The following is a 13,507-nucleotide window of genomic DNA, read 5'->3' as shown; positions in this document are numbered from 1 at the left end:
GGGAGGGAGGGAGGGAGGGAGGGAGGGAGGGAGGAAAGGAGGAAGGAAGGGAGGGAGGGAGGGAGGAAGGAAAGAAAGAAAGAAAGAGAGAGAGAGAGAGAGAGAGAGAGAGAGAGAAAGAACCCAGCCATTTGCGTAGGGAGCAAACATCATCTTGTTACTGAAGAAGAGGCGAGTGTAGAGGAAACCGCTGACCTGATTGCGTGAAAACACTCTGCGTTGACCCTGCCGTATCTTAAGATGCGCATCTCATACTTCATCTCCACAGACCAGCCTCCAACAGCTCCTCACATCACATGTTGGCACCTAGGGCTGCCAAGCCTTTTTATCCCTCACAGAAAACTGGAAGACACTCTTCTCCTCTGCACACTGCTCAAAATGACTAGCCTGGTCCACTTATTGGTCCCTAGGCAAGCCCTGCCTATTCTCATCCATACACATTTGTTCATGTCAGCTTCCCCTGCTAAGTGTGTCTTTCCCACACCCTAACAGAAATCACACTTTGTTCAGGAAGCTTTGTGTAATTACTCCTTATATATGTAGGTATTTTCATTTAGAGTTTGGGTTTCTAAATACTCATTTCAACCTAGTTCTATGCTGAGGATGTAAATATACTAAAATATGAAATCTCAGTATTAACATCCACTTAGATAATTTTAAAAATCCCTTTCAGGCCCATTACCAGAACCGTACTCAAAGTCTAACATTAAAGTACACTAATGAAACTGAGCAGTTTCTCCAGCAATTAAAAACAAACAATATAGACACGTACCTTTCCAGCTGCTTCTGATGTTTTTCCTCCCGGGCCTGAGCCTTCATCTGTTGTACTTCAATAGTATCAGGCTTTCTCCTTCGCATATACAGTTCATGGTTTCCCATACATAAAGCCAAAATCCGCTTATTGATTCTCAAACGAGGTGCATAGAAAACAAAATCCTGAATATAAAATATCCTTAATGTTAAAACCTTTCTGAATGATAGTGACTTTCAGAACTACTCAATTTCAATAGGAAGTAGAACTCTGGTGTCACTGCACATAAAGTTTAGGGACTATGAAATCACACATAACTCCAACCTAACTGGTTCCGCATCCCTTCATCCCTTACCCATTTTCTAAAGATGTCATTAATTCTTTTTCTATTCTCCAAAGAGTCATTAATTCTTTTTCTATTTTCCAAAGAAACTACCAACAACTATCTTAAACCCAGAGAAAGGTGTATTTTGACATTACTGGTCTTTTACAACTGACCTTTCTCCATGGCTGTGTTTTAACCTAGAAATGGTCTTCAAATACGTACCTTTTAGGTAAGAAAGGTAATTACTAAAGTGTATATGACACTAGTTTTAAAAAATCTATCTCAACAAGAAGCCCCAAATATGAAAAACAAAGTTCAGAGTGCAAGACTACAGAGTTAATTTAGAAAGAGTTACCTCTACTATGGTTTGCAACCAATAAATGTTGTTTAAATTATTTCTTAGGAATGATTGCTAATATTCTTCTAATATCATTTACCAACTTATAATTAAATCAGTTAAAATTCTTACATCTTATTTAAAAAATGAAAACTTGTATTTTCAATAACACTTAATCCTGAGGAAAATCTAACCAGGCCACAGAGGCAGAGGATCCAGGCAGTCCTATGAGACTTGAAAAGCTGTGGGCAGATGGCAGGGGAGGACTCCCCCTTAGAGTGGCCTGGGGAAGGACGGAGGGAGGGTGGGACTGGAGGGAGTTGAGGGAGAGGCCTTCAATTGCGATATATAATGAATAAGTTGTTTAAAAAAAAAAAAAAAAAAAAAAAAGAGTATCTCTCAGAAACAATGTGACCAGTACCCTTCTTTAAGACTCCAGACAAAGTAAACAAAATATACTTACAGGTGCCTTTTTATCAATTGGTTTTATAACAAATTTTTTGTCATTAAATGAAATATTTCGAATCTCACTCCAGGGAAAACCAATTTTAGGTGTTAACCTTAAAAAAAAAAAAATACTGCTGTAAATTAAAAGCAGGAAATAGTGGGAAAATACACAGCTTTCTGGGACAGGTTAAACGAACGTCTTAAGAGCTCCAGATACTCAGTATATAACCCTACTCACATGATACTGCTGGTGCGATCTTTGAAAGGAAATTTAAATCACATAAAATAACAACCATTCAAGGTTTTCATAGATGTATCACTTCCCTAAAATTACCTAGGAAAAAATCAATCTGGTAAGGAGAGTATTGGACTTTACTTGATTTCACGCACAAGGACAGAAGTGGCACACTGCAAATGCAGATGTAACTTCTCATTTAATAAACAGACTCACAAGTAAACACTAAAACTACAAAGTACTCCGAAAAATAGAAATCATACCCAAAACTCAAAGTGGGATTAACTAATCTTTTACTGCACAAAAGAAAGCAATAAGGTCAATCATAACAACAACTTTTAAAAGCACAGCATAATTTGAAAGCCATTTGGACCATAGAAAACGACTAGCTCACTAAATGCCTATTTACTTACTTGTCATCATGCTCATAAATATTCAGACCCAAAGCATCAACACCCAGCCACAGTTCAGTACCCTTCTTATTCTTGATTTCAAAATAGTTGACACCATACATTTCTAGATCTTGCGCAATCTTCAAGTACTCCATCATCGAATCTTCCCTATTAAAATACAGCTGAATGTAATACATTAAAGGAGACACATCTAAACATTAAATGAAACTAAAAGAATACCGAGGGCCGAGTCCGGACTTGATATTTATTCATCTACATCAAAGGATGGGAAGTATAGCCTAGTATCATCACAAAACTTAAACATTCATCCATTCATTTAGAGAAAGTGTATGTGTGTGTGTGTGTGTGTGTGTGTGTGTAGGAGTGTGAGTGATACCATGTGTGAACCATAGCATATATGTAGGCAGTGTCAGTATCCTGGCTGAATAATTGAGTCATAAGAGATGTTACTAGGGAAGACTAAACAGTCTTGGCTAGCTTAATTACTTCAAGTATTCATGTTTTAAAATGGGTATTATAATTTATAATCACTCAAATGTTTTAAAGGAATCATACCCTACACTGAAAAATTGGCTTCATTACTAACACGAAAAATACAATTCTTGGGTCCTGATTATCCCTTTATTCTCCATATCTGTTATTTTTCTGACTAAATTTAATAACATTGTCATTTTATGTAGATAATACTTTTGATGAGGAAGAAAGAAAAACAGCCCTCACAAGTTGGGTCTCTCTCTTCATGTGGGCTCTGGGGATTCACTTCAGGTCATCAGGTGAAACGTCTTTAGCGGCGTGCTGAGCCTTCTTCACCAGCCCAAGATTTTTAAATGAGATAAAAATGCTTTAACTTAGAGAGAAATTTATAGAGAATAGTCACCCAGATACCTTAGCATTCCTCTGTGTTCTTCATGCCAGTTTTGTATTCTCTCCTCCCACTGTTCTTTTGTCAGTTTGTGTTGTTCCAAAACACTAAAAATAACAACAATCATAATAAATAATAATGTAGTCAATGCCTTTGTATTTCAAAAGGCAGTGTCCTTTCAAAGTCTCAAGAGCCCTTTCACAACGTGACTATGAGAGCTGTGATACACATCAGTACACATGCTAAAACTGCACAGAAAAACACAACTGAGTATATGCACCATGGAATAGCAGGGTGGTGGGCTGTGTCAGAATCAGTGTCCTGGCTAACTGCTGAAGTCACACAACATATTCTACGGAGAGCTAAAACAGTCTTAGCTAGCTTAAATTACTTCAAGTAATTCATGCTTTCAAATTGGTATTATGTAATTTACAAGCACTCAAAGGTTTCAAACAAATCATACCCTGGATTGAAAAGATGGCTTTCTTATTACTAACAGACAACTAAAGAAAAGAGAAAAATAAACTTCTTGGGTTCTGATTATCATTTATTCTGTATATCTGCTATGTTTGTGACTAAATTTAACATTGTCATTTTATGTAGATAATTCTGGTTTAAAAAGAAAGAAAGCATAAATTAAGCTGAGCATGGTAACAAACACCTACCACCCAATTACTTAAACTGACGCAGGCCAGTTCTGAACTTGAAGACAATGTGGGCTAACACGTGTTCACGGACCATTTGTGCTCTACATAGTCCTGTGCCATCAAAGAAAGAGGGCATACCCTGCATCGCCTGCCCACCCATGCACCTCTGGTCTGGCAACCTTTATGTTTCAGCTGCAAACAAGGTAACAGTATTCTTATTTTTCTACTCTTAACAACACAGCAGAAAAAGCTGTACGCTGAATAATGTGCTATGAAGAATGTACTCATCAGATTGCTCTAGGTCCTAGAATAATTACCCACTTTTGTTTATGATGGATCCTTAAGAGATCACAAATCTAAGGTCATGTCACTAGCAAAGAGCAGATTAGGTTCAGTTCCCAAACCTCATTCTTCAGTCATTTGTTTCCTATGCAGTGCATAGTGTCACAAAGTAACACTGCAGACTAAACCTTCTACACCTAGTTTAAAGTCTTTGCAAAATGCAGAAAACTTCATTCTATGGAAGAGATAGCTCTTGCCACTTACTATTATCACAGTGTTTATTACACATCTATCTGTATGTATTCCAATGTGTATAGAGCAGCAATAATTCATATCCTGTCAAGAGCAAATCATAACCTTCTGCTGAAAATCCTATAAACACGAACACAGTAAAACAGTTTCACAACAAATAAATCTGTGTTGTGACTAAGTCATGATCTTTAAAAAAAATAGTCTGACAACCTAAAAAAATCTTTTTAATAAATTTAGCATATACTTCTGGAACACAACTTTTAGAGAATATTAAATAAAGGCATTCTTTGCTTACCGCTGTGGTAGGAGTCTGTCATTAGCCAGGTAGCCTGGTTTGTGAATCTCTTTATTATAATCTCCATACTTGGCTTGAACAGCGTAGGAAGCCAAAAGAACTGCAGTTTCTGGTGGGCAATATATCTCATCATTTAAGATGGCTTCTTTAACTTGCAAGAAGAAAAGTCTCTGTGTTATTTCTTGAATCAATTCCTCAGAAACATCTTCAGGAAAGAATTTAGCTCTAAACTTGAACTGTAAAGGATTTTCTTTTTTAACATCTTGCTGTGTCACCTAGAATAGTAATTTCAAGTATAATCAACAAAACTTTAATGAATATATTTACATCATTTACACTGAAAAATGAATACATTTACATCATTTACACTGTAAATGAATACATTTATATCAAATCTGTCTGGAAGAAAGTATGTAGCAATGCTATATAAGATGATAAGTCTGTATACAGGTGCTAAAGAAGCTCATGTGCCCAGTCCTGAGGCCACCAGCAGCTCTAGCAGCCCAATCAACAGCCAGTCTGACTTCTTTACATGCCGGAGCTCATCCTGCAGCCCTTTACAGATGCACGCTCAGTTTTAACACATGTAATACCTGCTTCAAAGTTCTATTTCTCACATGCTCAGCTCACACTGTGTGGTGAAAGATGATGGTGCTTCAGTGAATTAAACAGCATGAATAATGATGAAGAGAGACAACTGCAAAAGGAGGCCTGGAGTTCGTCAGACTCTGCACTTTTTCAGCACAGATTTAATAAACACACCAGATTAACTTAATGTTACTATATACATCTTACCTTCTTATTCAGCTTAAGCCATGTAGAATATCCTTTGCTGTCTACATACTGCAGCCCAAAAAACCAGACCTCACGTAAACCAACTGTTTTTACAACCTATAAAACAAATAAATTCAATTCAATTTCATACCATGATCAGATGACACTTGACACTATAGACTACACATGTTCCTGTGCCACAAGAAAGGGGCTTTCCTTTAACACGTTCAAAGAACACTTCTGAAAACATCAGTTCAAGCTTTTTATTCGCAGTCCTGTTAAATTACACTCCTTGACTGTTGTCTGTCTTCATTTCCTTAGCTCACATCGGAGCCTCAACAAACAAAAGAACAGTCTAAATAAAGGCAGCAGCAAAGATACGGTGAGCCTATATTTCTATTTGATTCCCTCCAAGTGCCCCACCAAAACCTAGGGCAAAGCACATCACTTTGGTGACAGAGTCTGGTACCTTCAATGTTCTACTTTCACTGAGCAGAAACAATTCTTGGACTATGCTCCAAGTTTCACCAGCCTACATCATTGCTCAGTGAGGCTTTTCCTTTTGCTTACAATTCTGCACCTATATCACTCATTGAGTAATTTATTCTTTAAGGCCCACTTCAACTAACACTCTTTCTGTGAATAAATCACTTCTATCATAAAAATGAAATTAATCATTCGTTCTCTGAAGGTCCCAAAAATTTTATATAAATTTCAGAATATATACTCTCCTCTATATGGTGTGTCTCTTTATGCATCTTAACCTATTAAGTGTCTTAGCACTTAAGGACAGAGTGACACCACTATTTTATTCACCTTGAAACCCATGTCTTCTGATAGAATGATAAATGAATGTAAAGTCCCCAGGAAAGAGCCACACTATGTTAAAATTCTACAAGACTTAAAGAGTGGAGAGAGATTTGAAATGCTGCTGATGCAGTCAGACTGTCCTGTTACCAATAGTCCTTGTAACTGCCATTCATCATGCATGTCAGTATCTGACCTAACAACCTCTCAACTACCTGGTTAAAAAACAAGCACACAGAACACCTTCAGACTGTATTAGTTTAGCAGATTACAAACTGCCACTAACCCTAAGCTAAGAATGTTATCAGATAACATCTGAACTATGCGACAAAGTTTTTCCCTCTTTGCAGTAACCTATCTGGCTGCTGTTCCCACCAGTATATGTGGTGAGCGCTCTATGCTTCTTTCTGGTTACGTGACTACAGCAGTCCATGGAACCACTTGCACAGTGGGATGTATTCATAATTTCAATATGCATCCCTGGACCATAGTCATTCCTACAGGGATCAAAATTAAACCTATTCCCTTCTGAGGCGAGAGCTGTGTTGCATATGGACACTACATTCTAAGGACTGGAGTGGCAGAACTAGAATGCATACTGGGACACTCCCACATTATTCAAAAAAAGCCACCTGTATTTAAAATAAAATTAGAAAAATGAGGAGACATGAGATTTTAAACCTTTACAAAAGATTTAACCTCCCTTAAATAGTAAATATTCTTGGCTAATTTAAACAAAAAGGTTTTCGGGTTACTTTTATTTTATGTGTAAATGTTTTGCCTGCATGTGTCTGAATATCACATGTTTTGCTTTGTGCCACAGAGGTCAGAAGAGAACATCTGGTCCCCTGGACTTACAGAGAGTTGTGAGCTGCTAAGTGGATGCTGGAAATTGAACTTGAGTCCTCTGCTAGAGCAACAAGAGATCATCTCTCCAGTCTGGCTAATTTTTTAAAGGATAGGAGGCTTCTATTTTCAGGACAGAAAACCAAACTCTTCAGTTTACCTTCCCTTAACTGAAAATTTTAACTTCAATAATATAAATAAATAAGAAAAAGTAGCTTATACTAAAGATTGTCATTCTTTTAAAAAAGCAGAAATGTCTATCTAGGGGGACACGTAATACAGAGCCTCATACTAATGATGCAAAAAAGAAAAGAAAAAAATCAGTACCAAACAACAAAAAATGTTAACTTTGGCAAAGACAACATGATGGTAATATGGTAAACTTAACAGGGTCTATAAATCACCTCCGAAGCAAACCCTTGGCCGTGACTATGAGAGATTATCTGGATTAGGTTAACTGAAGCAGAAAGACTCACCTTGAATGTGAGCACGAGGATAGTACCATTCCACAGGTCACAGACCTGGACTCAGCAACAGAAAGGGCTGAACCTAGGCATTCATCTCTCCTTGCCTCCTAACTGTGAATGCAATGCGACCTACTCCCTCCAGTTCCTGCCATATCCTCTCTCTGATTGACTGAATTCTCCAACTGTGAGCAACAAGAAACCTCTCCTTCCTTAAGTTGCTTTTGTAAGGAATTTTCTCACAGCAACAAGATAAGTAACTGACTCAACAGAAGCACAGAAAGCATTCAAACTCAGAAAGTTAGAATAAGAAAACGCAGCAGAGAGATGTGAAACCAAGTAACTGGCCTTGGCTTCTGCCTCCCTGCTCTGATATTCACAATGCTGGCTAAATCTAAAGGCATGAACGTACATTCAGAAGGCAGTACGATAGAGGACACGGGGAGGTTAACTGTCACAACAGACACAATCGTCCAGAGAGCTCACTAGGAAATCCTAGACTAGGCCAAGCTCCCCAGTGGTTCCTCTTTTATCTAGACATTTTATCAGAATGTCTCATCTACTTTGGTAAGTAAAAACATGTCAGAAGCATTAACTGCAGTGGAAGTCTATTCACAAAGGATTCACAAACATGCCAGGAAACCAAACAGTGTTGATTTGTAAAGACTTTGCAAGAAATAAAATAAAAAATAGAAACACTTCAATTTTTTTTGTACCCTAATAGTTCTTCTTGCATATGAAGCACATGAACACTCTATGTGGTCCTGCATGGAGAAGCTAGCGAAATGGTTAGTCAACGGGGTTACGCAAAAGGACATCATGCCTAACATAGCAGTTGCCCTCAATCTAACATCACAATCAAAAGTAAGACAGTCCTACCTTTAAATACCAACTTCAGGGCGAAAATCGTAGGGAAGGGAGGTAGCAAAGGAACGCTAATGATGTGCTTTTTCACAGTGGGGATATGTGTTAATATAAGCATGGCAGGGAACCCCGTGGCAGGATCACGCAGGTAATATACGCTTCTGTGTAAAGACTCAAGGATGGTCTACAAATTTGACACTTAACTCTCAACGGCCTATACTGACAATTTTTTTTAAAGAATCTTGTTTGAACCAATAAATTCTGGTTTTAAAAAATGAGGCTTTTTTCTCTCTTTATTTATTTATTTTTACTGTGATGGTGTGAGAGGGCCGTTCCTGGCCTTACCTGAACCTAACCACTGGCCACCCTATATATTCACTACAGCCAAAGTACAGCCGGCTTCTAGATTCTGGTATTCAGGCTCAAGAAAAACTGTTAAAAAAAATACAATTTAAGAATTGCTGAAAAGAATGACAGGAAGCAATTTCAATAAGCTGGACCAGCATTCCAAATATGAACACACAGACAGAATGATCAATAAACATAACCTCAGTCATAAGTGAATCTTAAAGGAGCTGATCTTGGAAGTAGGAGGATGGTTGCTGGGAGCTGGGGAGAGCTGAGGCAGCAGTGTCTCACTACAGGTGTACAAAGTCACACTATATCATGACAGCCATCTGTTAATCTGTCATGCCTTTATGGCAGAAGTTTCTCTTGAGCACAAATAACATGCATGCTGAGGTCAAAGGACAATGTTCACGCAATGTAGGCTGTAAGAACCAAACTCAGGTTATCTGGCTTGGCAGAAGGTAGCTTTGCCTATTAAGCCCTTTTTATGCTTTTATGTGTTTTTGAAAATTCACTAAAGACTTATCTCCAAAAAAGTAGAAATGATAATATAACTAACTATTCCTAGAGTTATTCAAGCCTGAATGTGTACTCCCAAAGTCCCAAGTGCTACATTGCTGGATTATCGAGGAAGGCATAGGAAACATAAGATGCATACGATGGCATTCATGGGATGGTACCAAAGCTGCATCATTTGGAATCAGAGAGATGGCACATGGGTTAACAGTGCTTGCTGCTAAAGTGTAAGAGTCTGAGCACAGGTTGTAAGCCCCATGTGAACAAGCTGGTCCTGGCCATTCACACCTGTAACGCTAGTACTGGGAGGGGCACAAACAGGACTACTGTGGTTTGCTGGCCCAGTCTTACTCCAGGTTCAATGACAGATACTAGCTCAACAAAATAAGGCAAAGAATGGTTTGATATCACCTTAGCATGTGCACCCCATGAAGACCACACATATACATATACCATATACATAGAGTCACACAGTCTCAGTCTCTCACAAATGTCGCATGCTTTGTGAGATTAAATGATACCTGATCAAAAAGTTGTTTGCCAGTTGTATTGGGCTGAATGGCAAATTCTAGCTCAGCATCCATTGTAGTTACTCTTACATTAATCTATAATAAAACCAAAAAAGATAGTGATTAGGAAAGAACACATTTATGAAATAGTAAACATGAGAAAATCAATTCTTTGATTACACTATTTCTGTGGAACAGGATGCTAGGGATCACATCCAGGGCTTTGTACATGCTATACAGATTTCTACAACTAAGCTACATCCCCTTGCCCTTGTTTTTGTTTGTTTGTTTGTTTGTTTGTTTTTTTGAGTCTTGCTATACAGCTCAGGTTTGGCCTACTTGCAATGCTCCTGCCCATCAGTCTCTCCACTGCTTAGATTACAGGTATATACATGTATAGTTAAAAACAGGAGGTAGGGGGACAGTACTGGGAAATGAAACCAAGCACTCTACAATGGAGCCACAGGCCATCCCTAACATTTTATTAAAAGTGATGCAGTTTGATTCTTATTATAGGATATCTTAAAAAGAGGGAAAGAAATTCTAAATACCAATCTCAAAAGAACTGCTGGAGAGTCATCAAGATGGCTTACTGAGCAAAGGCAGACACCTACTGCCAAGCCTTGATGACCTAAGTTCAATCCTGGTACCCATAGAAGAGAACCAACTCCCATAAGACTCCTGGGTATTAAATAGCAGAGCAGATATTGAAGCTGAATTCAACTCCTGATTCTTTGAATGTCATCCACTACCCCCCAGTTCATTATAAAATGTGTATGTGAAGATATCATCAGGAACCTTTTTACTTGGCGTAATAATTAAATGATAAATTGAACAACTTGCTTTTAGATTCCAGTAAAGATAGCTATCTTTAAGAAAATAAATGATGCCAGACACAGTGGCACACACCTGTAATCCCAGCACTCGGGTGAGGCAGAGGCAGGCGATCTATGTGAGTTGGGGGTTAGCCTGGTCTACAAAGTGAGTTCAGGATAGCCAAGGCTTCACAAAGAAACCTTGTCTTAAAAAACAAAAACAAACAAATAAAAAGAAATGACAACAAATGCTGGTAAGGCTGGGAAAAGAGGAACCCTTTCATTGCTGGTGAAGTCACAGTGGAAGTCAGTACGGATGTTCTTCAAAAAACTAAAAGTAGAACATATGGTCCAGTTATGTCACGCCTGGGCCCACAACTAAAGGATTCCAAACTGAGACAGCAGAGACACTCGCACACCCATGTCTGCTGCAGTCCAATAGGCAGGAAATGGAATGAGCCGAGATGTCCTTTAACAAATGGATACACCCCCGACCCCAAAATTGTGGTACCTATACACAATGGCATTTTATGCAGCCATAAAGGAAAGTGAAATCAAGACATCTGTAGGAAAATGGGCGCAACTGGAAATCATCACGTTAAGCTAAGTAAGTCAAGACTCAGAAATACAAATACTACGTCATGTTTTCTCTAACATACAAAACAGAAAACCTGGATTTTAGTTTGTATGAGAGAGACAGAGAGAAGAGGGGAGGAAAGATCAAACTAGAAAGCAGATCATGAAAGAGGAGAAAGAAACCTTCAAGGTGGGGGGTAGGACAGGGGAACACTATTAGGAAGGATAAGGAGGACTTACTGTATGGGGAAGGAGACACAAGAGAGGGCAGACGGGGAGAGAAAGGAGACCCAAGTACAACAGAAAGAAATAAAGGTATGATGACAAAACTTCGCTTTTTAAAAAATTTTTAAGCAAAGAATTTCTCTGACTGGTTACAGTTAAGACCCACAGCAGCTCTTGAGATCAAGCAAGTGCTTGAGATCACGTCAGTCAGCATCCTAGCATGGAGTGGGGTGGCGCTCAAGAGCCTCCCACCTCTGAGGAGCTGCTGACAGTTGATGGCTCTGGGGAGAAGGGTCTGTTTTCTTTAAGGGTGTGACCCATGGCGGGTTGGCCATGACATAATGAATGGTCCCATCACAAACTGGACTTGAATTACTAAAAAAATTAGAAACAAGAGGACATAAAGCTAAAAAGGAAAAAGAAGGTATGGTGGTTCTGGGAAGAAATAGGGAAGTGAATTGGGATGGGATGAATATGATCAAAGTACAAAGTATCAAAGAATAAAAGGTATTTAAAAGATAAAGATGCATATGTGTGTTTCTGTGTGCTGATATATGCCCTTTTGTGGGTGCAAGTGTCAAGTGGGTCCCAGAAGCTTCAGATCCCCTGGAGCTGGAGTTATAGGAGGTTGTGAGATGGCCAATAGGGATGTCAGGAACTAAACTCAGGTCCTCAGCAATAGCAGTATGTATGTTCTTAACCAATGAGCCAGCTTTCTAGTCCCAAGAATATTTTTTTTCTTTTCAGTTTGTGAAAACTATTTCACTATTTTCCCTTTTATTATTTTAATTTTATTTATTTTACACCCTGACCAGTTTCCCCTCCTTCCTCCCCTCCCAGTCTCTCCCCATCAACTTCCCCTCTTCACTGTCCACATTCCTCCTCCACTTCTCTTCAGAAAAGGGCTGGCCTCAACTGACATCAACCAGCCATGGCATATCATGTTGCAGTTAAGACTAGGCACCTTCTCTTCTTTTAAGGCTAGAAAAGGCAACCCAGGAGGAAAGGGTCCCAAAGGCAGGCAACAGACTTCAAAGAGAAAGAAAATGATCACAGGTATACAAATCTAGGCTATCATCAATACCACTATCACAGTATCAAAGCTAAAAATATGAGAAAGTTTACAGGCGTACGGGCCCTGCATACCTCTCACTATTTTCTTCCCAACAATAAGTTACATTTATTGAGCACTAAATGTATATTAGATTTTTCTATAATTCTTGTCTCCATCCTTGAGTCAATAAAATTATATCCCTGTTTTATATGAAGGAAATCAAGGGCAAAAAGGATTAAAAACAGAAGTCACACAGATTAAGTATAAAAGACTAGATAGAAGCAGACAGCTTGGTCCCAAATTTCATTAATTTTAAGCTTAATTGTACTGTCACCCATATTTATTCTTCACAACCCACATATTTCTAAGCAGTATCAAAAAAAAATACACTTACTGGTTTCGGCATTTTCTTTTTCTTGTTTGTTACCTTCTTTAGAAACTGTTCAGTTCTATAAACAATTATAGCCTGTTAAAGAAAAGAAAACATACTATATTATCTTTCACATTAGGTTTAGCTCTACCTTGCACAAATAAAATAAAAAGTGGAGTACTTTAAAAACAGGTTAGAAGTACGGCATCCTCTTCCGTTCACGTTCGGCTAGCATATCATATCCCCTAAAAAGCCTGGTTTACAGCACTGAAAGCGCTGTACATTTCAAACAGCAAGAAAACATGATTGTTATGGACCTAAGGACTGCCTCTCCCATAGAAATTCATCCATGCACCCAGCCTTGTGTGGAAGGGGACAGTACAAATGAAGGGCAGCCTCCAGGGCTAAGTAAACTCAAGAATACTTTCCAACTTTTCTCTCTGATGTAAGATAGTTTTTTAAAAATTCTGTTCAAAATTATTTTTCTTGAAAA

At 38.5% G+C, this 13,507-nt stretch overlaps 1 protein-coding gene across 1 annotated transcript in view; it reads right to left on the bottom strand.

The window, feature by feature from the left end:
* The window catches only part of Rdx (radixin), a 46,403-nt gene extending 33,293 nt beyond the window's left edge, over window positions 1-13,110 (bottom strand). Inside the window, exons 1-8 of the mRNA XM_055621786.1 lie at window positions 13,039-13,110; window positions 9,987-10,070; window positions 5,642-5,737; window positions 4,847-5,121; window positions 3,394-3,477; window positions 2,509-2,655; window positions 1,877-1,973; window positions 773-936 (exon numbers count right to left, since the gene is read on the bottom strand). Coding sequence (XP_055477761.1) covers window positions 773-936; window positions 1,877-1,973; window positions 2,509-2,655; window positions 3,394-3,477; window positions 4,847-5,121; window positions 5,642-5,737; window positions 9,987-10,070; window positions 13,039-13,050 — 959 coding nt within the window. The 5' untranslated portion in view covers window positions 13,051-13,110. The remainder of the gene's footprint in view (window positions 1-772; window positions 937-1,876; window positions 1,974-2,508; window positions 2,656-3,393; window positions 3,478-4,846; window positions 5,122-5,641; window positions 5,738-9,986; window positions 10,071-13,038) is intronic.
* Window positions 13,111-13,507: the final 397 nt, after the last annotated feature.

This window comes from Psammomys obesus, unplaced genomic scaffold, assembly GCF_907164565.1.
Source record: "Psammomys obesus unplaced genomic scaffold, mPsaObe1.curated_primary_1811, whole genome shotgun sequence".
NCBI classification, from domain to species: Eukaryota; Metazoa; Chordata; class Mammalia; order Rodentia; family Muridae; genus Psammomys; species Psammomys obesus.
Note: the sequence above shows the minus strand (reverse complement) of the source record. Positions and strands in the feature narration are given on the sequence as shown.